Below are 26,994 nucleotides of genomic sequence, written 5' to 3' on the forward strand. Positions count from 1 at the left end.
ATACCTGATCAATTCAGACCTGACGCTCGATAAAAATCAATCGTGTTTTTAATTTACGTTCCAGTAATGCGAAAAACGCAAAATTTTCGAGCAAAAAGGCGCAAGAAATTTTTTTTTATGATTTCGCGTTCGGGGTGCGTTCGATGTTGAATAAAAACATAAACGGTGAAGGAGAAAATGTTTTGCAGATCATCCCGATCGATGAAAACGAAACGTTGCGAAAATGCACCAAAATTTGGCCGTTTCGAAACCGCGCGCGTGGCAACACTCGTGATTTCTGAAAAATTCGGCCGAGAAACAAAAATTCCCAGATTTGGAAGCTCTGACGCAAATCGTTTTTTTGCCATAGTGGGGCAGTCCTGGCGGCGGGAGTGTGAACCTCGGTACTTTAGTATGGCGCGCCTCGAACGCTTCCAGTTCCCGCCGACAGAGTTCCGCTAATTTTCCCGCCGTACGAATCCGGCCGAGTTTCTAAAAAAGCTGGTTGAATCCTGTTCACGTTTTGGCACGCTGAATTGAACTTGAATTCTTTTCCCGCAGAGAGGCGTCTCGGTCTACTTTCGCTTGAAGCCTGAAACAAATGAAAGGCAACTTTTTTCAAGCACACGAAAACGAACCTAGTGTCCTATGCGACTTTAGGTGCGAGTGGTCGAGTTTCGCCTAATTTTAAGCGACCAAATAAAACAAAGAAACTGCGTATTACTATATGTACTAGCTTTTTGCCCGTTGCAGGCAACTGATTGGTAAAAATTAATCGCGCGGTGTAGTATTTGAATGTAGATGAGGCGAGGGTGTGGGACTGCAGATTTTTAAGTAATGTAAATTTCCCCTTAAATAACGCCTGCTCGCGTCCCCTTAAGAGTTACATCCCAGTTTTCAAATAGTATGTGGGCTACGCTAGGTTTGTATAGACTGGTTTGTGATTTAATTCTAATACCTATTTTCTGTAACAAAAAATTGCCCCTTTAATAACGCCTGCTCGCGTCCCCTTAAGAGTTATATCCCAGTTTTCAAGTAGTTTGTGGGCTACGCTAGGTTTGTATAGACTGGTTTGTGATTTGATTCAAATACCTATTTTTCATGTTCTAAGCTAACCTCACCTAAACTACATCACATTTTATTCTATTTGGTTGTTATTCGGGTTATTTAATTTAATTATATGTTGATTATTTGTTATAATTGTTACATTGACTTACGTATTAATATGGATTAATTATACACGATGATATTATTTATTTTATATGGCAATACTTAATTTTTTTTGGTTGGCAGCAGTGTCTATGAAATATTTTGTATCGCGTAATTGACTATGAACGAAATTAAAATTAAAAGTGCGTATTTTTCCGTCTCCCCCGAATAATAAATCATGTTTTGAATTAATAAAGCTAAATCCATTTATTTGAAAGTGAAATATTGCGTATTAAGAGTGAAGCTGAGTGTGAGCAAAAATGTTTATAAATGTAATATGTATGTTTGCATGTGCATGAAGCATTGAGTGTGTGCCCACAAATTTATTCAAATATATGTATGTTTGAATGTATGTGCCTAAAATGAGCTTTTCGCCCGTTGCAGGCAACTAATGGGTAAATGTACTAAGCCATTTGATGTTTGGGTGTAGATGAGACGAAGAGTGTGGGACTACAAAATTAAAGAAAGAAATATACTGATCATTTTTTCACTACGGGGCGACAGTACCCATATTTAAAAACTTTTAACTGAAAAAAGTTTATTTAAAAAAACAAAAACAATTGAATAAACCGTTTTTAATAGTAAATTACTTTCCCAAACGTCTATGCTCCTGGTAGATTACAGCGTCACCGAGCTAATTTTTCGCAGAAATGGCTTTATAAGAATTATCATTAATTTAATTAAAAAAAATATATATATGCAAAACGAAATATGTTACCTACTGGTTAAAAAAATAAAGGGATCATGCTATGTATGAATGGCTCCCGGGGCGACGGTTCTCATGACCGCCACCCTAAATTAAATGATTATTATTAATCGCGAAATGCAAAAACCTTTAATAAAAAAAAATCGTTACTTCAACCTACTTAATATTTATAACGCAAAAAAATTATTCCTTTTAAAAAAAATCAGAATGTGAATGAAGCATTACAGTGAATCCAGCATGTCTAGAAATGTATTAAATTGGAACTAAATTTTTCATTACTATGGCAACACCGAATTAGTTGCTTTGTCTATGACGTTTCGTATGTCTGTCATGTTATGGTCATGTTGCTCCGATTTACTGTCTTAAATCCGTGTATGATCCGCTCATTTAATAATTATTTTTTCATTGTTTGCCTGTATATTGTTTGAATTTAATTATAATGAACAAACCGATACGTAGTGGTGCAAGAGAAGTTATATACAGCGTTTTTCAACGCTGCCTAGCCGAATATCGCGCGAAGATGCTCCTATCTAATTTAGAAGATGTTTACAAACGAACTGCAGAAATGACTGGTACGTAGTATAGTTTTTTTTAATAAATTTCATTAGTATTAGAAGATTTATGCCAATTTTCGAGCGATTATAACCGTTACAATCTGATTTGAGGTTATGCTTAACAATCCGAATTTGACATTTCCTTTTGACAGTTCATATGAGGCCACAGGAAAAAGGGAATAACTCAATTAAAAAAAAAATTTGCAACTTCTTTAAACTCATAGAAAAGTAACTTTTTTCTTAATTTTATCTTTCTTTCTTTCTTTCTAAATGAATATTATCTAGTATGTGTTTTTTTAACTATAATTTTTTTCTATAATACTAATTTTAATGATGTTTTTCACACACAGGAAAATCTGAATCAACGGTAAGACGAATCGTCAAGGAAGGGGAAAAGGCAGACGGAAAATTTGAAACACCGGGAAAACGGAAAATAGGACGCCCTAAAAAAGAGTTGGATGATTTTGATATTTGTGCCATTCGACAAAAAATTCATTTTTTTTACATAGTGCGAAAAGAAGTCCCAACTTTAAGAACATTACTAACTGTACTCAAAGAAGACATTGGATTTGATGGTAGCCGGGAATATTTAAGAAGAATTTTGCATTCCATCGGCTTTGTTTATAAAAAGTGCAAAACAAACAGAAGTGCTCTTATTGAAAAAACAAATATTGCGGCGAAAAGAGAGCATTACTTAAAAATTATCATGGATAACCGAAATTTACCTGAAGAACTGCAAAAAAATATTATTTACTTGGATGAAAGTTATATCCATTCATCCTACAAGCTAAAGAAATGCTGGCAATCTATGGATGTGACAGGAGTTCAACACGATATTTTAAAAGGTAAGCGCTGGATCATTGTTCACGCTGGAAGTGAAATGGGTTTTGTCCCTAATGCCCTATTAATTTTTAGTGGAACAAACAAAAAAGAGGATTACCATTCTGAAATGAATGCACATAATTTTAAAAAGTGGGTTGTTGAGAAGCTCATACCCAATATAGCAGAGCCCTCCATTATTGTCATGGATAATGCGCCTTATCACAGTGTTGTGAGAAACAAGGCACCAACAACCTCAACGAGAGTTAATGACATAAAAGCATGGTTATTACATAACAACATTGTTTTTGACAATTCATTAAGGAAACCATCATTGTTGGCTCTGGTTAAAATGCATAAGCCAGAGCCTGTATATGATATTGATGAAGTATTAGGAGAGCATGGTCACACGGTTGTAAGGCTTCCCCCTTACCACTGCGACCTTAACCCGATTGAGCTAATTTGGGCACAGGTCAAACGAAAAGTTGCATCTCAGAATATTGGAAACACGGTCAATATAAAAGAGCTGACAGAAAATGCTTTTAATAGCATAAGTGCTGATGATTGGAAAAATTGTTGCAAACACGTGATGAAAATTGAGGCAGAATATTATGCACGAGGCAGTACTCTGTATGATGATATCGATGAACTGATAATACGTTTAGATGAAGATGAAGATACGGAAGAAGAAGAATCGCATGAGGACGAAGATAATAATTACATGTCAGGTGTTGAATTAATAGACTCAGATTTTTAAATACCTTTTGTACCTACGTTTTTATAGCGAAATAAACGCCCACTTAAGACTTGTTTTGTTTTATTTTACTTCCATTTAAATTACAGTTTTTTGTGCAAAATTTTTGAAAATACAAATACGTTATGAAATATGCATTTTGGCTGAAGTGTTTTTTTTTTAACATACATTCATTGTCCTATGAGCCATCTTGGTGTTGCCATTTAAAACCTAGAAAACGATTGCAGCGCCATCATTTGTTTTCTACACTTAAATGTCGAGCTGTACCTATGTTATTTTTGATTATTAAATGAAAAATCTTTATCATTGTATGTGGACCCAATTTATTGGAATACGTTTTTAAGTTTGATTAGCCTTAAATATTTGTAATAAAAACTGGTTGTTCCAAAGCATCCATCTATCTATCTATCTATAATTTATCTGTGGTTTTAGTATGACATTTGAGCCACTGCCGTCTCTGTTTACATTTGAGCTGATGAATGTTTTTTTTGCAGCTTAATTTATTTGCTAACAGTTCAATTAAAAACAGTTTATCCGATTACACCTCACATTCAACATATTCATAGTTATGACATGAATACATTTAATTAAAAATGAAACAATCAGGATGTGATTTGTCTACATATCGTTAACGTAGCGTATATTTTCTTTTATAAGTCTTAAACATTTTATACATCGACCCCTATAATGGAAGTCTTTACCTATAATGAAATGCATATTGAAAATGGTGGTGGAAAGAAACACGTTATAACATAAATGCTTAAAATATTTTTTTATTGGGTAACAAAACATTCAATATAAATGTACAGATATAGTATAACCAGATTTCAAGGTTAAGGGGCACGTTGCCATTATGATGGGATTTAATCCCTCAATGGGTAACATGATGATAAAAGAAGTAGTAATAAAAAGAGTTATGAATTACAACATATTATTTATTTCTACAGCGTACAAAACCAGAGCAAACAAGAGATCTCAAAATATTCATGATTGAATTTAATCCTAGGGCGTGTGCGTCGGACCGAAGGCCTTCCGCATCGGACTTTTTAATAATAGGTAGCAATGTTAAATGGTGTGACTAGAAAAGTGAATTAAGAATAAGTAACATGAAACGTGCGTGTGTGTGACAAAAGTATTCTGACCTGTTATAAAGAGTAGAGGGCGCCAAACATCATTTTACATGACGTTAAATTTAGATGAGAAAGCAATGACCAGCAAGACGAATTATAATATGTTGCATCATTGTTCCCCAAAAGATCGATGTCTCGGAAGTTCGTCCAATGTCGTTTGTCGCGTTCGCTACGTCTTCCGGGATTGCGTCTATAGCCGGCGGGAGCCGTAATGGTACTGGCCGCTCGGGCGCGCTCGAGTTGCCGTCTCCTCTCCTCTTGTCGGAGTCCAGTGTTTACACACTCCGAATCATCTTGAAATGTAGCGGGTAGTAAAGAACTGCTACAATGCCCCCTCAGCCAAAAGACTTATGCCTATAAGTCTGAGGTTCGCCTGACACCTCGTGGCCAACAGGCCTTGAAACCACTCCTGCAGTAGAAATCAGTAGTTGCGTAACGGAGGGCAGCAAGGGGCTTCAAAAATGACGACATGAGTTTCCGACGTCTATGTGGTGGAGCACCTCAGGCTCCAAGTTGTCCAAACAGGGCCCGTCCATATCAGTTTCAGAAGTTGCCAGAGAAGGACAGCAAAGACGGACAGCATACTAAGATGATAAGTGATACTTCAGTCGCACCAGCACGGAAATGAAGAAGAAGCAAAGCAATCCAGATGATCCTGATGAGCGCATCATGTAGTACGTTGAGGGAAGATGATGATTGACTTGTTCAGTAGCACAGCACGGAGATGAAGAAGAAGCAGAGCAATCCAGATGATCCTGATGAGCTCATTATGTAGTAGGATGAGCGGAAGCAGAAGAAGTCTTCGTGAGAATGTTGGATGTCTAGCCTACCCGAACTGGTCATTGATTAAAGAAGCTAAAATTTATTAAAATAGCAAGCCCTTTTCAAGGAAAGAAGGTGCACACCTTACAAGCAAGAATTATAATATATTTACTAATTGAAAAAGGTGATGCTCAAGTTGAAAACCTGAATAAAAACTCTAACAAACTGTTTTGTATTAAAAGTGACAGTTGTACATAGGCGAGGTAACCAACAATGAAAAATAAATTCCAAGGCCCAAAAAAATATAATAGTAAAACGTCATGATGACAAAAGCAATTAATATTCAAAGGAAAATTTTCTTAAAGAAGAAGAATTTACCGTAATATCGAAGATAACAGCTAAATAGTGTATAACCATACAAGTGAATGAAGCTAATAATCAAACCAAAAGCAATGGTAATTAAAAGTTTTGCACTACTTGACAATAGATGGCAGTAGTGTAGAAATAAATTTTAGATAGAAAATCAATAAATTTTCTTGTTAAAAAATATTGAATAAAAATCTAGAGTTTATAGAGCAATTATATAAAAATTAATCTAATCATAATTATTTTATTTTCAAGCACATATTCTTCCGTCACAGAGCGAACCAGTGAATGACTGAAGAATACCGTAGAAAATTGACGAAACACATGATTCGTTCCATACTTTTCCGAGCTCTGGAAAAGCAGGGAAGGAATCAAATTACGAAGAAAATGTTAAAACATGCACTACAATTAAATATGTAAAATATAAAACCCATTACAGAACCAACCACCATAAACCTGTGAAAGTGATAATGGCTTACCGACTATTGATATTGAAATTTTCATAAAAAAATCAACAAAAATATCTTAATTGTAAGCCTGATGAGGGCTATCATGTGCTAAAGAGCCTAAGCCATTATAATGCCACAATAACTCTTCAAAATAAGTGCTGAGGTGACAGCATCAAGATAGAAGTATATTTCCTTCAACATACTCCAACACAACAGAAGAGCTGGTATGCTAATGTATGAAAACAAAAGCACGAAGCTCATGAGCTTATGATAAGGTCACTCAACAAGACATGACAACTTAATAAGTAAGGTCGAGCGCAAAATAAGCACATCTTAATCAATGATACTGAGAAAAACAGCGGTAAACAATAATCATAACGATGAGAGCGGATCCTCTTAAGAGAAATAGATGTGTATGACAATTTTCAGACAAAACACAATAACAATAGATAATAATCATTAGAAATGATGACATAGTAACATACAAAGCAGGTTGAAAAAGAGGAATGGAATTCTTCAGGGAAAGAAAACCATTACTCCCAATCAACCAGGTATCAAAAAGGAAATAAGTTTCCTATACCCACGTGATCAGTGTAGGTACCAGAAACCCGTTCACTTTTTCCCTTTGTAAATAATAATAAAAACAATTAATTTTCTGCCCTAATTAAATCTTTAATATGGAATGTTCCAATAGGCTTTCCCTTCATATCTGCCAGTTTGTAAACGACGGCCGAGACCTTATCAATAATTTTGCTTCTTAAAAATTTTGGAGCAAGTTTAGCGGAGAAATGCTTAGAAGCATCGGACAACACGAAAGAGCGTCTCCAAACAATGTCACCAACTTTGAATTCCACATTCCTTCTACGAAGGTCATAGTGAACCTTATTCCGTTCGTAAGATTGACGTAAACACGTCCTAACTTGGCAGAAAATGTCATTTAGCTCAGAAACGTCTTGAGCCCATGTGTCACGTTTCGAGAATGTTAAATCTTCCGAAGAAAAATCAGGTGATTTGTAATCTTTGCCTGAAATAATGGCTTCCCTGCCAAAATTTAAAAAGAAAGGGGTGTAACCCGTTACCTCGTGTACAGCAGTGTTAATAGCAAGCTCTATTTCAGGTAAATGATTTGCCCAAGTTCGATGATCCGTTCCCACGTACGAACTTAAGGCTGTAACTAAAACTCTGTTAATTCTCTCTACAGGATTATTCTGTGGATGATATCTACAGTTAAAAAACATGTGACGTACATGATATCTGTCAACTAAATGTTTCAATTCTTTTGAAATGTATTGGGGACCATTGTCTGCGATGATGCAATCCGGAACGCCAAATTTTAGGAAAATTTCATCCTCTATAATAGCAGAGACATTTTTCCCATTCGCACTTCTCAGCGGAAAATTTTTTGTAAATTTAGTGAAGAAATCAGCGACAACTAATAGATATTTATAACCTTTCTTGTAGGAGCTGGGAAGAGGTCCCAATAAATCTGTCGAGATAACCTGCCAAGGACGCTGGACCAACTTAGGATCTCCCATAAGACCGGGTGCAGCCTGATTTGAACTTTTCTGTCCTAAACAAGTGTGACATTTAGATACAAATTTCCTTACGTCTGAAGACATTCTAGGCCAGTAAAATTTCAAACAAATCCTATTCAGAGTTTTCATAATCCCAAAATGGGCAGATGTAGGAGGTACGTGATGTAACGCAATCAACTCTTGTCTTTGATCCTTAGGAACAACTTCCTTCCAATCATTAGGCTTATGCAGGGCTTCCATACTCTGCACATGCTTATATAAAACTCCCTCTACAAGTTTCCACTTAGAAAATAGCTCAGGTTTAGCTAAAACGTCACGACACATTTTATTGTACCACCGATCAGTACTAATAATGGGAGATTGAACAATAGATGAAATAACTAAAGGATCGCGAGATAAAGCATCTGGCACAACATTTTCCTTCCCTTTCCTGTGTTCAATAATAAAGTTAAATTGCTGCAATCTGACAGCCCACCGAGCTAATCTTCCAGAAGGTGATTTTAAGTTTACTAGCCACTTCAGACTATAATGATCCGTAATTACTTTTACAGGGATGGGTGACCCTTCAATGTAACCCCTGAATTTCTCCAAAGCAAAAATTAACGCATTAAGTTCTTTCTCAGTAGTAGAGTGGTTCCTTTCCTGAGCCGATAACGATCTACTAATGAAGGAAATAGGGTGTTCCCTGTTTTGATCATCTAATTGAGAGAGTACTGCGCCTAAACCTTCGTTTGATGCATCACAAGAAATAGTAAACGGTTTATTAAAATCTGGGCATGCTAAAACCGGAGCCGCGACAAGAGTTTCCTTTAATTTAGAGAACGCCGCCTGCGCTTGATTATTCCAAGAAAATTTTTTACCAATGAACTCTTTTTTGGTTAAGTTGTGTAACGGAGCAGCAATAATAGAAAAATTTAAAATAAAACGCTTGTACCATGATATAATACCGATGAAACGTCTCAGACTCTTTTGTGAGGTAGGTACCGGAAAATCAACCACAGCCTTAACTTTGTCTGGGTCAGTTCTCAGACCATTACTATCTATGACATAACCGAGATATTTAAGCGATTCTCTACAGAATACCGACTTTTCAATGTTAATCGTGAGACCCGCCTCGAACAGTTTACGTTTTACAAGTTTAAGTAATGCTAAATGCTCTTCAAAAGTACTGGAAATTACAATAATATCGTCCAAATAAAAGAAAACTTTACCATCAAATTCTGGGCCAAAGATTTTAGACATGAGCCGCATCATTCTCGAGCTGGCTCCATGAAGACCGAAAGGCATAGAAGTAAATTGAAAGAGACCCCTTTTAGGAATAGTAAAAGCCGTTTTTTCCCTTGAACTACGTTCTAGTGGAATTTGATAAAAAGCATCTTTTAGATCAATAGTGGATAGAAAACGAGCTCCCCCCAAGCTGTCTAAAATATTTGAAATGTATGGTAACGGAAATGCGTCCCTCTTAGAGATCGAATTAATTCGTCTGGAATCCAAGCAAAGGCGGTACGTGCCATTTTTCTTTGGTACAAGTAAGACGGGACTGTTCCAAGCACTACTGCTCGGTTCAACGACGCCCATCTCCAACATTCTATCAAGTTCCTTGTGTACAACCGGGAGCAGGTGAGGTGAAATCGGATAGTAACGCTGTTTTACAGGTATACTATTACCAGTGTCTATGACATGTTCCTCTAAATGCGTACGACCAAGTTTGTCCCCAGAAATTGAAATATAATCTTTAACTACATTATCAAGTAAATTTTGTTGATATTTGGATAAGTGATGTTTGTCCACAATACCTCTGACTTCAGAAGTAACCCGAGGAGCAGATTTTACTACCTTCGTATTCATAAGCTTAGAAATATCCGGACAAATGTTAAAAGATTTCCAAAAATCAATACCGAGAATAACATCCGTCTTTATATCTGGCATGACAACAAAAATAAACTCTTTAACAACATTATTACATGTTATAGGAAGCGAGATTTTCAAGTTACAGCAAACGGAATGACCCGTCGCAGAAGTTAAAGAAAATGAATTATTGAGCTTAGCCAACTTGGCACCAAGTTTTAAAAGTTTTAAATGAAAATTATTACCGAGAATGGAAACATGTGAGCCTGAGTCCAACAGGCCAGAAAAAACAGTTCCGAGCGTAGAAAAGGATACGAATAATAATAATAATAATAATACCTGGATGACTTTTATAGCGGCCGTCCCTGTCAGCCTTCCCTCCGTAACCTGATGCTCCTAAATTTCTGTAGAAATTCCTGACTACCGAAAGCCATTCTTGCCACGCCGGATCGAGAGCAGTGATACTGGTGGAGACGTCTTCCGCCAGCGGCACAGCTAACGTCCGGCTCTCGCGTTTTTTGACCTAACGCAAGTGCAGTCAGGAGTCTTAACGCCTGGACATCCACAGCGGAAGCAATGAATCTCCTCCCTGGAATTCACGTTATAAGGTTTGAAAGACATGTTTTTATGAGAAGAATTCACATGCCTGAAAGAATTAGGTTTAGAAGGAGCATTTGTATTTGGTGGCGCCTTTACGCTGGCAGTTGAAGGGGTTTGAGGGGACTTTGAACCTTTCCTCTGGTCAGAACGACTGTCTGCCAATTCAATTAGTTTGCCCAATCTTTTTAGGGTAGTTATGTCCGGAATGGAGTTTAATGCAAGTTTCTGAATATATCTGGGAAGCATATTGCACTGGAGAATTTCCAAAATTTCTACATCAGGCAATTTCTTGTTTAATCTTTTATTTAGTATGAGAACATTAGTGATGTGCCAAGTGAATCATTAGGTGCTTGCAAAGTTGACCTCAACTGTGCAAGGAGTCTACGGTCATAATCGAGAATTTCATATTCCTCCTTGAGGCCTACCACAAGGTCATCCCAGGATTCGAAAAGGGAGCGATTGACCCTCAGCCAATCAAGGGCAATCCCATCAAAAAGTTCAAACGCGCCTAAAAAAAGATTGTGCTTACTTACAGAGCGAGACAGGGCGAGTTCTTCAACACGTTCAAGAAACTTCCTAATGCAAGTAGTGCCATCGTACTTGATATTCCATAAATGCAGTGGAACCAACGGAGATGTGGGAACAATAATGTCTGAGTCCTTGACGGAAGACATAGCGGATTCTTTTACTTGACTCCTTGTATCAGGCATTGTGACTAGATGTACCTAAAGATTAATTGGAAAAAAGAAAACAGCAAGGCAACATTAATCACGTCCGAAGACGGCAATAATAAAAAGATCAAATTCCCAAAAGAGGAAAAATGGGTGTAAAATTATTTGTACCTACACATCTAATGGACAAAAGTTCAGAAATGGACATACACCAATACTACAATTTCAGATGTGGGAATCTGGAACAACTTACAACAATAAAAAAAATACGAGATACCCACCAATCTCGCAGAGTACCAACGGACAATAAATAATTTTAAAAGGTTAAAAGTAAAAATAAAATTTTTAAAATTGTCTACAATTTCTAAAAGAAACTCGGCTAGGGGACGACGCAATCCAGGAAGACACACTCCAAACGACATTAAAAACACGAAGAACAGGCCAAATACTAATGTCACACATGAAAAAAAAAATCAATCCAAAATGCTAACCTAATTAAAATGTTAAAAATATCCGAGAAAAAAAACACGTTGGTGCGCCATTATAACCAGATTTCGAGGTTAAGGGGCACGTTGCCATTATGATGGGATTTAATCCCTCAATGGGTAACATGATGATAAAAGAAGTAGTAATAAAAAGAGTTATGAATTACAACATATTATTTATTTCTACAGCGTACAAAACCAGAGCAAACAAGAGATCTCAAAATATTCATGATTGAATTTAATCCTAGGGCGTGTGCGTCGGACCGAAGGCCTTCCGCATCGGACTTTTTAATAATAGGTAGCAATGTTAAATGGTGTGACTAGAAAAGTGAATTAAGAATAAGTAACATGAAACGTGCGTGTGTGTGACAAAAGTATTCTGACCTGTTATAAAGAGTAGAGGGCGCCAAACATCATTTTACATGACGTTAAATTTAGATGAGAAAGCAATGACCAGCAAGACGAATTATAATATGTTGCGTCATTGTTCCCCAAAAGATCGATGTCTCGGAAGTTCGTCCAATGTCGTTTGTCGCGTTCGCTACGTCTTCCGGGATTGCGTCTATAGCCGGCGGGAGCCGTAATGGTACTGGCCGCTCGGGCGCGCTCGAGTTGCCGTCTCCTCTCCTCTTGTCGGAGTCCAGTGTTTACACACTCCGAATCATCTTGAAATGTAGCGGGTAGTAAAGAACTGCTACAATAGTTTGTTTGTTGTTTACAAAGAATATGCAAAACATGTTAGATTTGACAAATTTAACGTCTGATTTACACAACACTTGAATTGTGACGTCTTTGGGTTAATGCACACTTCTCACAATACATATAATATGGAATAGTGGTTTTAAAGCTGTAAAAACTTTGAACTGAACAACGCGCTAAGACACTTGTGTTTTGTTGCCTCGCGTTTTAACTTTTGTATGAGTCAGAAGTACACTGGAATATGCCTCGACAATTTGGAATCCACAGTATAAACCGTAGAAAAGAAATATACACATTTCACTCTCTTTACTTAAAAGTAAGACATTAAAAATATAATTGTTTACTACCTACAACTACTTGAACTTACATAAATACTTTTTTGTTGTTTGTTTTTGGGGTGTTATGTCGTGTTGCGCTAACTCCTTCTTTAGCCGACGCTGTCCGAAACGTCGGCTAAAGAAGGAGTTAGCGCAACACGGCATAACACCCCAAAAACAAACAACAAAAATGCTTTTGGCCGTGAGAATCTAAAAACTTACCTTACATAAATACATTTTAATTTAGCTCACTGATCTAGCTGAGCAAACCTATTTACCTATGTCAAGCTACCGATTGAAATGCCCTAGTGAGATGTGCAGAGTATGCTTTTTATGTAAAACACTGTTTTTTGAATGAAATAAATAAAATAAAATAACAGATTTTGGAAATAAGTAAAAATCAAACAACGTTTTAATTTCATTAAAGTGTATTTATTTTTTTTAAATCTGATTCGATATAAGTATTTTGAGTTTGAACTTGTTTTACTTTTTAAAGTTTAAACAGAATATAAAAATAGTTAAAATGCTTTTGGGAATCTATTTAATCTGAAACTAAATTTTCCTAATGATAAAAATCAACAGTTCCCTCAAATAGTGACAAATTTAGGTTTGCGTTATCATCAAATGATAAGTTCAAGTCACACTGTATGTATTTAACCCTGCGAATAAATTTAAAATGGGAAGATTAGTCTTAAATCAGTGGCGGTTTTCTCTAAAGTGCGTTTGTGCGGCGAACCCCCATTAAAAAGATGAGAAAATAAAACAAACTTGTTTTATAATAATATAAGCACATTATAGATAGCACGCTATTAAAATTTCGCCTTCAAAACCCGCGCCACCGAAAAATACGATACATATTCCAAATTTTGTGCGAGTTGAAATCCGCGCCAAACTCTTCATACAAAAGAATTTTAGCCGGTACAGATCCCTATGACGGTGACATATACAAAATTTGGTCTTTCTTTGCAAAAGTAGGACAAATTGTGTGCGCCGAACACGCGTTATGTTATCACGTGACCTCCGAACATTGACGAATGTAACCGAAGAAACCCGAGAACTTCGCGGTCGACGTTTGACCTTTAGGGAAGCAAGTGTTATTTTTTATGTTATATTATGGTATTTAACTTTGTAGTCATTTTTGTACATATTTTTGTTTTCTTGTTTCTGCATTTCTCCAACCGTTTGCTTATGGCATTTGCAAATCTACTACCTATTGAAGTAGACTTAGTAAATTTATTTCGTGCCACCTTTATTTGTTTTTTTTTATGTTTTAAATATCTATTATATGTATATTCTACGAAATTATTCTTCTCGAAAAAACAATAATAATTAGCAACATACATTGAGTGCTGTAAAAACATTAAACAATTTAATTCCTATAAAACTTTTCTCATTATCTAATATTTGTGTCTAGTGAAGTGATTTAAAAACAATAATATGTAGGTACTAGAGGTGGGTGAGTTCTGCATTTTTCCGGAGGCATCCGAGGACTGCTTCCTTTTAAAAGAACTCGAGTTCTTGGAGTGGGTCCCGGGTCCGAGTTCTTGGGTGCGGACTGGGTACTGGGCGACTACCGGGACGCACGGGTCCGGCCAAGGACTCGGCACTCGGACTCGGATAGAACCCGCGAAAGAACTCGGACCCGTAGCAGGACAAGGACCCGCACAAGAACTCGGACCCACACGAGAACACGGAGTCAATCCCGTCACCCATCGCACCCGAGTCGCGAGTTGTGCAGTTTACATTTTGGCGAAGTTCAACGAAATCCATTCGTGTCTTGTCGTGTTCCAGCTGATTGGGCTACGGCTAATGCGAGGCCGTAACGGATGTAGTATTAGGTTCCAAGTTCCAGATGATAATTTTAGCACACGCGTAAGCAGTAATAAATCAAATGTAGTAACATAAATTTCGGTTGTCGTTGAGAATTTGTCTTTTTCATAATCTCTGTCCATCGATATAGATAAAGGTACTTGGTCGAAGCCTCTATCAAATGAAACTCAGTAAAGGCGAGATGTTTTAAAAACAAAGTCAGGAAGTAGTTAGGTACAGCATTGAACTATTAAAATTTTAACAATTAACAACATGTTTTAATATCTATTTATTCCAGTCCATTTTTTTTTACTTTTACAATACATACACACTTTGTTCAATATATTATTGTAGGATTTGTATATATTATATACTTGATTTGTATATTTTTCCTTTTGGTTTCACAAATATATACATATATATGTCTCAGGATCATTAAAAATAAACATTTGCCAGAAATTTGCCTTTCGAATGAACACTATTACGACATAGCTAAAAAATTTTAACAAAAGATAGCCATTTTAAATAAACAATTATTGAATAAAATAATCTTGGTACCTAATTTATCGCTTGTCTGAATCTTTCCAATACCAGTTTACAATCAGTTCCAATTTTTAAAATCAAAGCAAATCCATATTCTAGAGTTCATTGAACCAGAGTTACGGATACACAGACAGACACCACTGAAATTTGTATTTTTAATAACACAAAAAATAAAAATAGTGAACGATAATTAAAATAAAACTTTAAAATAAAACAATAATTTTTACTTACAGTAGGTACCTAGCGCCTACAAATATGAGGGGCTAAAATAAAAATATAAAACATCAAAGAATTGCGATAAATCGTTGAGATTTTACATAAAAACCGTTAAACTAATCGGCAATATCTCAAAATGCCAACATGTTGATTTTTAAAACAAGATCATGAAACAAAAGAAACATAAGAATTGAACATAAAAATAATAAATCAGTAAGTTTTTTTTTAAATTCTGAATCCGAAAAAAAAATGTACAAATAGGCATAACAGTCAAAAGAATCATAAATAAACTCAAAATATCTTCGTATTGAATTTTTTAAATCAAGATAAAACATAAAAAAAATGAACATAAAAAAATGTAATATTTTTTTTTTAAATTGCGAATTGAAAAATTAAATTATACAAATTGTTACAAACAGTTAAAAGAATCAGCAATATCGCAAAATCCCCCCGTATTATTCATAAGACATAAAAAGCATTGAAAAATAAAATCAGTAAGATTTTTTTTCATTCATTCCGAAACGGAAAATAAAATTTTACAATCAGGTATAAACCATAGAGTTATAATACAACACAGTTATAATACAGAGGTATCTTTTTGTAAAACAAGAATAACATTAATAATAATAATAATAATTTATTCCAGGATGTGGGGAGGATAGTGCAATCCCACACGTCCCATATAGTTATACATATATATAGTTATACAAATATTTAGTAAACAATACAACACATTTTAAATATTCAAATGTAAAATATCTTGATACCCAATAATATATCCATTATTCGAGTCCGAGATTGGAGTTTAAGAATAAAATTTTCTCAAATTTTTGGGTAGATAGTCTATTCCTCTTCTCGGTGAGGATTTGTCCAGCTTTCGAAAATAAACGTTCGCAGGGGACGGAGGTGGCTAGAACACAAAGTCTCTTCATTGCTAGCTGGTACAATATTGGATAAATATGTTTACGTTCTTTCCACCATCTGAGAGGGTTTTCTCTTCTGTCAAGGATTTTCTCATCAACGTATTTTTCTAGTTCAGCTGTAGATAACGTGGACACGCTTTGGGGCTGTGCCGAAAACTGAACTTTCTCATCAAAACATTTGTACAGTAATGACTCTATGTCAGTACTAGATTGGGATGGTAGATTTCTTTCTATTACTACTTGTTGCTGGGAAACTTCGGAACTATTGATAATATGTTTTATGTCTTCGTACGTTTTTAGGTAAGACAAATCATCTGAAAATGCGTATTTTTTGAATCGAGGATCCAAAAATGATACCTGTGCTGCTAAAGTATTCTGAGCTATAAAATGAAACCTGCTTACAAGTCTTTCTTTCAAAGTAATTGTCATTTCTTGAGCGCCTGCATGTGAAGCATCCATGAGTTCCACCATCATCTTTTCGACATGTTCTTTCATTGCCGTGACAAATATAATGGTTTTTGAGATACTAATGGTCTTTTCCGCACAAATGGCTGTAGTCACTTCATCGAAAATTTTTAAAACTTGAACACATTTTCCTATGACCTCCCATTCGATAGATGTTATAGTATTGTATTGGGGCATCTCAACTGCTAAAACCGATACCACTGCATTCTTAATAGTTAATATGCGTTTGAGCATGTCGTATGTGGAATTCCACCTCGTTGGACAATCTTGTTTTAATTTTAAGAGGGGTAATTCCATACGTTCTTGTGCAGCGTGTAACTCTGCTTGTGCGTGGGAACTTTTCTTGAAAAATTTGACAATGACCTTGACTTTATCTAGAATACCTTTGATCTTTTCTAATCCTGCCTGCACAACCAAATTAACGCTGTGTGCAAAACACGGGAAATGTTCCCATTGACATAATTGGACTGCACGGGTCATGTTACTAGCGTTGTCTGTTACTGCTGCAATTACTTTATTTTCTAACCCCCATTTGGCGACAGTTTGACGCAAAAAAAATGATATGTTTTCAGATGTGTGACGGTGATCAAATTGTTCACATCCCAATAAAACCGAACTCAATTCAGTTTCCTCATTTACGAAGTGACATGTGACGCTGTAGAATCCTTGATTCGTGATTGATGTCCATCCATCTGTGGTTATGCAAACATAATTAGCTTTAAATAATTTTTCCTTCACTATCTCTTCAGTTTTCGCGTATAGCCGTGGGATTATACTGTTAGAAATTGTTTTTCGAGTTGGCAGTTTGTATCCGGGGCATAACATATGTATTAATTTTTTGAACTCCACATCCTCTACTATACTAAATGGTTGATATTCTTTTATTATTACCCTCACTAATTGCTCATCCAACTGCTTTGATCTCAAAACCGAGATAGGTCGAACAACATGAATATAATTAGCAATACTAGCTTGTGTTTGACTAGTTGTCGCCGTTGTCGGTGCTTCTTGAGTTCGCCGATTTATATTTTCGTGTTCTAGAGGCTGAAGCGGTTCTTGATGTATACAAGAGACAGATGGGTCTTCTTGAAAGTTTTGTACAGTTAGACGGGCATTATAAGTAACATTCGTTAATAAAGGGACCGTTGGGTGCGTCCTCTTCAAATGACGTGATAGATTAGCAGTGCCGCCACCACGATAACTGATGTACTTGTGACAGTAAGAACACTTAGCTTTCTGTTCTACTTCATTAGGGCTGTCGAAATGCTTCCATACTTCACTCTTCTTTGCATTGTGTGGAGGCATATTGTTCACAATGTACGCAACACGGAGTCAGTTACAAGACAAGCGCTCACCGGGTACGGATTTCCAGCGATAACTGTCAATTACCTATGTAATATGTTCTGTAAGATAGGTCAGTACTGCACAAATCGTTCTGGAAAAGAAATAAATAGCAACTATCAATGATGTAACCTTTCATCGGAAAGTAGGGTTTTGTAAGGAACATAGACTATATTTAAATATCTACCTCGTCACAACGTTACTTGTATCTGGATCGAAGAAAAAAAATAATGCGAAACATTGCTTTTTTCTTATCATACCTCCCCTATTTATTTATTCCTAAAAATATATTTATAATCATATTATGATTACGTTAAATTTCTTAAAGTCAGGTATAAAGCAACCTTGGGGAGGTTTTCACACAAGCGGCGCTATAAAAATAGTAATTTAAAAAATACTGCCTTTCACAAGAAATGTGGGAGAATTGAAAAGAAAAATAATACAGGCAGATTTGGGAGCAAAACTAAAAACGCGAATACTTAGATACTTTCTAAAACAGCCATGAAAAATATGAAAAAGTAAAAAATGTTCCGCGAAATTATCACGTGAAACACACGAGAAAACGCATGCTAAAAACCGGCACACAGCAAAACACACGAGACAAACGCGTGCACAGCAGACCTCCCACCGCGCCGTGGAGCACGTGCAGTCGATATGATTTTGTGACAAAATGAATATTATATTCCTCTCAGCGTTTCCCAAACTTGTTTCCGCAGTCCTTTTGGTTTTATTTTTTTCACAGATCCACAAAATTTTATTTCACTCAATATTGACGTATTGTTTAAATAAAATCTAATTCAGTACCTACACATTTTAGAACCTACCTATTTACATTAAAAAAACTAACCTTAATTAATATTTTTTAAAGGAATGTAAGACAGTATAAATATGGAGAAAAAGTGCACAGCGTAATGCACAAGATTATGAAGTTACCGCTTCATCGATATAATAAGTATAGATTAGCCCTCCCATACCTAATTTCAATCCAAAAGTAATACCACCTAACGCGTCATTTCATAATACTACTAGGTACCTACCTACCGATCGAGTTCCGTCGCATCTGTTGCGTAACGTGGTTTTTTTCTTAGGAAAAATTTAAACATTTTGATCTTTTGTTACTTTTCTTTGTACGCTGCCTCGGATCTATCTGTTAGGTACATCTATTTTTGAAGTATTCATATAACTGATCAATTTGTTAATAATAAAGTTTGCGATAGCCCGTACCTAAAATACTACGGACTGCCTCATGTTTGTGTTTGAAAAAAAAAGATTTTCACAAAACTAGCGATTCTGTTGCCGCGAACTTACTGGAGGACAAATTTGCTCCACACAGACCAATAAAAGGTAAAAAACCAATGCTTATTGTGATCTTTGGACTGCGAGAAAATGCACTTTGTTTTTGATAAATGTTTACGTAAACCAATGTTTTTGGTTCGGGTGGCATTTTTAAGATCACAGGGCTTGTCTAGAGATACTTGGTCGAAGGACCGCTTAGATAGTTTGGACATGAAGAGCGGAGAAAGGTGTTTCAGGAGATTATTAGATTAGTGTGTGTGTAATATGGAAGATTGATTTGCGGTATAAGTCAGGGAAGACAGCGGCCATTTCACAACCACCTGAATCAAATTCCTAAGATTATCTTTATTTAGTACAGGATGCACATAATGTTGGATATTTGGCATAGCGCCGTTTTGTGAAAAAATCACCTTATGGGCGCTGTAATATGTCATAGGTATCACAAAATGAGAGTCGTAATTCATAACAGAAGACAATAATATTTTGTTATGAGATGAAGTTAAATGTAAAATAATAAATTAATTAGAGTTTTTATTTTATCCAGACTCCAGACCCACCATTTGGGAAACGCTGTAACAAACAATCGGCTTGGCTGCAACTCCCGAATTATCTGATTTAGCCAACAATTTTTTTAAAAATATGTAAAAAGGGACGAACAATGGGCTTGATTTAAGGTAATAACTTTCGGATGGCTGAGCCTTCCAAGGTTGTTCCTTCAAAATCCAATGAACTTGTTTTATCTGTTTTCTGTAGTCGTTGTAGTTATTAACAGTGACAACAAAAAATACAATATTTACAATGAAGTGTTATGGATATTATAAATAATAGGCAAGATGCTTTTTAGTGGCTTGTGTTTTTTAGAAGATAAATAAAAACATCCACTGGAGCGCTTTTCGTCAAATTTTTGCAAGTATTGCAATATCTTAGTAGCACCTCTAGGTACATCCTAGAGTACTTAGTGAGTCTAAAAATATTGGAAAAATGGTCAAATCTAGGTGAATTCATTGGCTATAAGCCGCAATAATCATTTCTTATTGTTTCAATACTAATATTTTGAGGAATGCTGTTAATTGTATCGAATGGCAGAATTGATTGCTGAAACAGAATTGATTGATAAAACTATCGACAATACTAGGGTAAGAATCAATTTTTTTTAAAGTGAAAACCCCAGTCACAGCCTAATTTTTATACACCTAATTAAATTAAATATTACTTAACTTATTTTTTTTACATCACTCAAATAATTTATTGCTATTATTGATTTATTAGTACATGTCAGTCGATATTATTATTTAACTAATTAGCTCATCGGTTTAGAAAAGCAACTCATAACCCCAAATAACTCCAATAAGTACTAGATATTAAACAATAAACAAAACATCCACTTACTGTAAAGCAGGTAAACAGAAGATGTCTTCACCACCAGAACTTACCACTCACTGCAGGACTCGCGAGGCCGGTGGTGGAGGGAGGCATTCGGGTTCGAGACCCCGAGTCCGAGTTTTCTGGGAGTTGTTGATTAGAGGCATTCGGGTCCGAGTCCAAGTCCTTAGAGGCATTCTCGGGTCCGGGTTCTCTGGGAGTCGTTGATTGGAGGCATTCGGGTCCGAGTCCCAGACCGAGTTCTCTGGGAGTGGTTGATTACGAAAAGGAGTGGGAGTAGGACCCGCTTCCCGCAAAGGACTCGGGCTCAAGGACTCAATCCGGCTGAACCTACACATCGCTAGTAGGTACCCCTCCCACTAACTTTATTTAAGTTGTGTGACTGCTGCCGTATTCGACTATTTGATGAAGGACAACAGTAAGTAAATTTTAATTAGATATGTTTATCTTCTCTTGAATTTCTGAACCCCCTGTTAAAAAGACCACGAACCGCCACTGTCTTAAATAGATTAAATTTACTGGTTTAAATAGATATAAAACGACAATACCTAATCTAAAATTTACCTGTAAACAATGTTTTGGGTTGAAACTCCAGCCTGATTTACACCTTGAGGACTTCCGTCGACTATTTGAATTTTTAATGAATTTATTGTTATGACTCTGGAGCAAGCTACATACAATTGCCCATGCGTAAAGACGGGTTCTGGTAAATAAACACCAATCTGATTAAAAGTTTGACCCTGCGATTTATTAATTGTTATTTCATAAGCAAGACTTTTTCGTTAATTTTACGTGCATCTACATTTTTGGGACACAGTATCGCTCTGTCACTGAATAAATTTGAATCGCTACAGAATGAGAATCTCCGTAAAGTGCGCTAATAACATCTTGGCAAATCGTACTTGACGGTAAAACTATTTCATGATGGTACGCAACTTTGAGGAGTTGGTAATGTTCCATTCCATTCGTCTGTGAACAAATTTTAAATGAACAAATTGGCCGTCCAATTAAAAACCTTGATCGTTTCCGATTTAAGTAGATATATTAACTGGCAAGCTAGTTATGTAATTAGTTCCATAATTATACCATTCATGGATGATTAGTAACTTTAAAATATCAAAGCGTTGAAGTGTCATCATTTTCATCACGCCTTTGGAAAGACATAGAGAGGATTGTGAAATTAGTTCCAGTTCAAAGTAACGCCGGCTGAAGTTCATTCATTCTCGAGGACTTGAAAACGCAGACGGTAGAGAAAGGTTTTGACATCCTGCAAACGAAAAAAATTATGCATATTGTTAATTCATTTATTAATATATAGTATTTTAATGTTTTTAACTTGGTACAACAAAAAAATCTGCAATAAGAGACAAATGATCAGAAGAATTGTGCAAAATTTACAGAATCGGCGTTAATGGCGATTGTCAAAGTTTCAAATGTAATATCAAATAGCGGGCCAGAACTAATTACATACATTTTGTAATAGATATTACTTGTACCCTATGTTTAAACATATATATTTAAACATAGGGGTTTATTAGCCATCTACGAACACAGTGCACGATCTTGAGATATGTTATTTGAATATTATAATTAAAGAGTCGCCTCATTTTTTCTTGTCTCAAGTGTAGCGTTTTAACTTTTGTATGATAATTTGACGCTCAACATGAATTTTATAGCTATGAATTTTAAATATTACAATGGCGTCCAACGCGTCTTGTATTTTAATCTTATTGCATTGTGTTGACTTTCAAATGTTACAATGATAGTCAATAATTGAAACGCCTGATGTAACTTACTATCTAATAGAATTATGCAAACAAACTTTGTAACTTTAAGGTCCGCTTCGTGTCACTAATAAATATTATAATGGCATTACCAAAACCCAGCTTAACTCAAAACACCAGTTTTTGTAGTTGGGCCCCTGTGATTATAAGCTCCGAACCGAACCAGAAAAGGAACGCAACAACTGCAAACGGCGTTTCGAGCCATTTGCGGTTGTTTCGTTCCTTTCCTATAAATAGCATGAGGCTTTCTAAACGGCACAACTCTGATAATTAAATACATATGCTTGCGTGTAAATGAAGCGGACTGCGTGTCAAAACGTTGCTTTTTCCCCGAAACTAATGGGTAAAAATGTGGTGTGAATAAAGCAAGATGTTATAGTTATGTCATACTGAAAACTGGCGCACGTAAAGATTAAAGGAACCGTTGTGTCTGCGAATATATCCGGCATGATTCTAGGCAAAAAATGAACGCTTTCTCTTTTATTATTGGTGGATATGCAATAAGCAGACAGTAGAGATGTTTCAATAGATGAAAGTTAGGCTTTTATTTACGTTATAATAATGAAATTAATTAATTAATTATAACATGATAATATTCACCTTGAGAAGATGCCAGAATTCTGCGCTGTCATTTGTTCAGAACGTCCTTTGTTCAGAAGTCAAAGCGTTGCACTGTCATCACGGCTTATATTTCGACAGCCTAGACGTTTTAGAACCCTACAAATGACATTTTATATAGTTAGGCATTTTGTATAATTTATCAATATATATTGCAAACTTTACAGACTCGGCGATAATGGCAATTGTCAAACTATCACACGTCTGCCATTTTACATACCTGTCCAAGAAACGCCATCAATAACCATCGATGAAATCGCCTAGGTGTATTTTTTACCGAAAATCCGCAAGCAAAAGGCCCCGTGAAGGTGTCCCCATTGCCAATCGCATACAGTGGAGAGGTTTCTAAATCCTGTAATGACATTTGATAAGAGTTAGCTATTTGAATAATCATTTATTAATATATATATTGTAACGTTATATTCATTTTCAACTCGGTACAGCAAAAAAATAACATTAAATAAGAATATTTACCTGACGAAAAAGGAAAACAATTAATCCAACCACCATGTTTTTTTCGTCACGTTATGAATCCATATTTCTTAAAGAATCCCATGATGCAACTTGATCCGAGTCGTCAAAGACACGCGGAACTTCGTAAAGAATAACATTCACTGATTGATATCGTATACATTTCAGCGGACTTGATAATATTTAAAACACAAACCGATACTGGGTTTTTAAATAGCAGTCCGCCATTTGCCAATATACCACGTGACTTGGCGTCGTTATATAATGATACCATTATGCAAAAAATAAACATTTAGACATAAATTAAACCTATTACCCTAAAAATCGGGAAATTTAAAAACATCTTTCGTGAAATTTAAAAAAAAAATCAACGATACCCGATCAATTCAGACCCGACGCTCGATAAAAATCAATCGTGTTTTTAATTTACGTTCGAGTAATGCGAAAAACGCAAAATTTTCGAGCAAAAAGGCGCAAGAAATTTTTTTTTTATGATTACGCGTTCGGGGTGCGTTCGATGTTGAATAAAAACATAAACGGTGAAGGAGAAAATGTTTTGCAGATCATCCCGATCGATGAAAACGAAACGTTGCGAAAATGCACCAAAATTTGGCCGTTTCGAAACCGCGCGCGTGGCAACACTCGTGATTTCTGCAAAATTCGGCAGAGAAACAAAAAATTCCCAGATTTGGAAGCTCTGACGCAAATCAAATTTTTATATAGTGGGGCAGTCCTGGCGGCGGGAGAGTGAACCGCGGTTCTCGAGCATGGCGCTCCTCGAACGCTTCCAGTTTCCGCCGACAGAGTTCCGCTAATTTTCCCGCCGTACGAATCCGGCCGAGTTTCTAAAAAAGCTGGTTGAATCCTGTTCACATTTTGGCACGCTGAATAGGCCACTTGCAAGGATTTTCTAATGACTTGGAAAAAAATGAGTGGATAGATTTCTCTACTAAGATTACGAAAATGTTACTCAAAAAATTTTGAAATGTATAGTTTTTTTTAAATAAAATAAATAAATCTGTTATTTTTGGCTTGTGACGTCACCACTTGAAAATGTTCCGTCTCCAATATTATTGAATTAATTTTTGTAAAATTCCACACTGATTATTTTTTTTATATGGCAACACCTTGATTTCCGGCGACTTGTGAATTTGAATATTGACACTTGTTTGGGGTTTGGCTGTTTGTATTGTAGTCCGCTAACTTTGTTGAGAAATTAAGCATATATTATTTGGAAATGATTGAAGTAGGTTTTGTTCAGGGTCAGTCTGACAATTTGCCGAACATAGATTCATTTATGATGGCTACTTTTCTAAGTAATAATATGAATTTCATTGGAAGCGAAATTAGAAATGTCAAAACAAAAAGGTTAGTATTTTTTCTGTATCTTCTAATATACGAATATTATGTTATATATTTTGACAACATTTAATATGTACTTATATATTATGTTTCCATCAATTATTATTATTAAGACAATTGTTAACATTCAGTTATATGCAACTGTCTTTTGTTTTCAACGTGTTATTATTATATATTTTAAAGGTCTGCACGTGAAAGTTATGGTGATAATGCTATCGGGTATGTGCAGGTAAAAAGAGAAGGTCCTATCTGCACAGTGAAAGCAAAAATAACCCCCGAGCACCGTGTCCGCCAAAAAGCATACTCTGTTGTACTTTTGTGTGATGAGATGGAAGATGAAATACAAGTCTTAGAATGTCAAGACTGTGCAGCTTCTAGAGGTTAGTTGAACTGTATGTCGCTATATTGTAAAATATGTTTCTCTCCTCTAACCTCTACACTCTTCTACCCTATGGAGATGTGGGGAAGAGCAAACTCTTGTGTGATGTAACAAACACAGAATCATTGCGAGGGTCTCTGCCAGCTACCTGTTGACAAATAATTTATATTTGGAACATTTTGCTTTCAGGTGGCTGTAAACATGCACTGGCATTTCTAACATGGCTCCATAGGAGAAGTGAAGAACCAGCGTCGACATCTGTCGACTGTTATTGGAGAAAATCAAAGTTATCGTGTGTCGGAACCTCCCAAAAGTTCATTCTGGCATCCCAAGTTGGCAAGAACGCAGTAAAAAGCGTGGAAAAAGGTAATGGAGATTTCCTGGCAGCAGTACTCCAAAGGAGTCTTAAGGAGGGGCTTCGATGCCAACTGACTCAACTTTACATGGATCCGAAGCCCACTGACTGTTTGTCCATGCACAGGATGATTTCTGCTTTTAAGAAAACACGAAACCTGCACAATACAAGTGCTACAGATTTCATCAATTTTATTACATGTGATCTAAATATTCCTCCAAATATCTTCGAGGAAGTTTTTTCATTAACAAGAAAGCAGGCTAACTGCCCGTTATGGTACGAAATGCGATATGGCAGAATTACTGCATCCAAACTATACGAGGCAGCTAACTGCAAAACATTGGATGGAACATTGACTGAAGTCATCTTAGGGGCAGCCAAGATTCCAGACACAAAGGCTATGCAACGAGGTCGGCTTTTAGAACCTTTGGTGTTAAAGGTACTAGCAAACCAACTGGGACACAAATATAAAGAATGTGGTTTCAAAATCAGTTGCAAATTACCAATTATCGGTGGCTCCCCGGATGCAGTCACTGATGATTATATTGTTGAGGTCAAGTGTCCAGTCAAACATAGTACAATGAAAAATTACTTTTTTGAGGGTGTTGTTGCCAGAAAGTATTATGCACAAATGCAAATACAAATGTTTGTACTGAACAAATTCAAGGGAGTGTTTTGTGTTGCTGAACCCAACTTTGAATCATCTGGCAAAATAAATGTTTTCCACATCGATTACGATGAAGAATTCTGTGTCGAAGCTATTAATAAAGCCATGCTGTTTTGGTCCAGAGCTATATTTCCTGTACTTAAAAAAAATGTATAGGTATACATTATTTGAAATAAATCACGTATTTACTGCACTACACTCGCTTCTTTATTCATAATAATACATGATTATATTGATTATGTACAATAGCATCATATTATTTTCATCCCATCCACCATAGTATAATATGTATTTGTATAAAGTGACAGAAAAACAAAAACAAAAAGTTTACATAAGACATATTTTTACATTTATACCTAGTATTTATTTGATAATACGTACACATGTTATTGTATTATCGCATAGATTTTTTTTGTATTTATTATTGGAAGTAAGAAAATGATTACAAAGTGGAAATTCTAACACAAATAGAAATGTATTAAAAAGTGGAACATGATCA

The 26,994-nt window shown here is 35.8% G+C and overlaps 3 protein-coding genes across 5 annotated transcripts in view; 2 read left to right on the plus strand and 1 right to left on the minus strand.

Moving 5' to 3' along the window:
- The window catches only part of LOC149408981 (E3 SUMO-protein ligase ZBED1-like), a 52,624-nt gene extending 28,664 nt beyond the window's left edge, over positions 1-23,960 (minus strand). The window contains exons 1-5 of one of the 3 annotated variants that reach the window (XM_089650265.1): positions 23,736-23,960; positions 23,482-23,613; positions 23,244-23,360; positions 20,910-22,126; positions 11,488-18,274 (exon numbers count right to left, since the gene is read on the minus strand). In XM_089650265.1, the coding sequence (XP_089506391.1) occupies positions 16,234-18,144 (1,911 nt within the window). In that variant the 5' untranslated portion in view covers positions 18,145-18,274; positions 20,910-22,126; positions 23,244-23,360; positions 23,482-23,613; positions 23,736-23,960 and the 3' untranslated portion in view covers positions 11,488-16,233. Of the gene's footprint in view, positions 1-11,487; positions 22,127-23,243; positions 23,361-23,481 lie in introns of those variants that run through there. The other 2 variants (XM_089650266.1, XM_089650264.1) reach the window with 2 other exon arrangements.
- Positions 2,145-4,283, plus strand: LOC149408982 (uncharacterized). The gene is made up of 2 exons (XM_089650276.1): positions 2,145-2,466; positions 2,799-4,283. The coding sequence occupies exons 1-2, from the start codon at positions 2,334-2,336 to the stop codon at positions 4,022-4,024; spliced, it is 1,359 nt and encodes a 452-aa protein (XP_089506402.1). The 5' UTR covers positions 2,145-2,333; the 3' UTR covers positions 4,025-4,283.
- A 1,009-nt stretch (positions 23,961-24,969) lies between the features above and the next one.
- Positions 24,970-26,638, plus strand: LOC149408983 (uncharacterized). Its single transcript, XM_089650272.1, has 4 exons — positions 24,970-25,100; positions 25,278-25,474; positions 25,663-26,267; positions 26,618-26,638. The coding sequence occupies exons 1-4, from the start codon at positions 24,970-24,972 to the stop codon at positions 26,636-26,638; spliced, it is 954 nt and encodes a 317-aa protein (XP_089506398.1).
- Positions 26,639-26,994: the final 356 nt, after the last annotated feature.

Source organism: Hesperophylax consimilis, unplaced genomic scaffold (genome assembly GCF_061612785.1).
Source record: "Hesperophylax consimilis isolate HC1 unplaced genomic scaffold, BYU_Hcon_1.0 scaffold_40, whole genome shotgun sequence".
NCBI lineage: Eukaryota > Metazoa > Arthropoda > Insecta > Trichoptera > Limnephilidae > Hesperophylax > Hesperophylax consimilis.

Bases quoted from the DNA above. Each gene is read 5' to 3' on its own strand.
- LOC149408982 (XM_089650276.1), top strand. From the start codon at position 2,334: ATGAACAAACCGATACGTAGTGGTGCAAGAGAAGTTATATACAGCGTT. The intron at 2,467-2,798 runs GTACGTAGTATA...TTTCACACACAG, and splicing joins ACGAACTGCAGAAATGACTG to GAAAATCTGAATCAACGGTA.
- LOC149408983 (XM_089650272.1), top strand. From the start codon at position 24,970: ATGATTGAAGTAGGTTTTGTTCAGGGTCAGTCTGACAATTTGCCGAAC. The intron at 25,101-25,277 runs GTTAGTATTTTT...TATATTTTAAAG, and splicing joins AGAAATGTCAAAACAAAAAG to GTCTGCACGTGAAAGTTATG. The intron at 26,268-26,617 runs GTACTAGCAAAC...GTTTTGGTCCAG, and splicing joins TAGAACCTTTGGTGTTAAAG to AGCTATATTTCCTGTACTTA.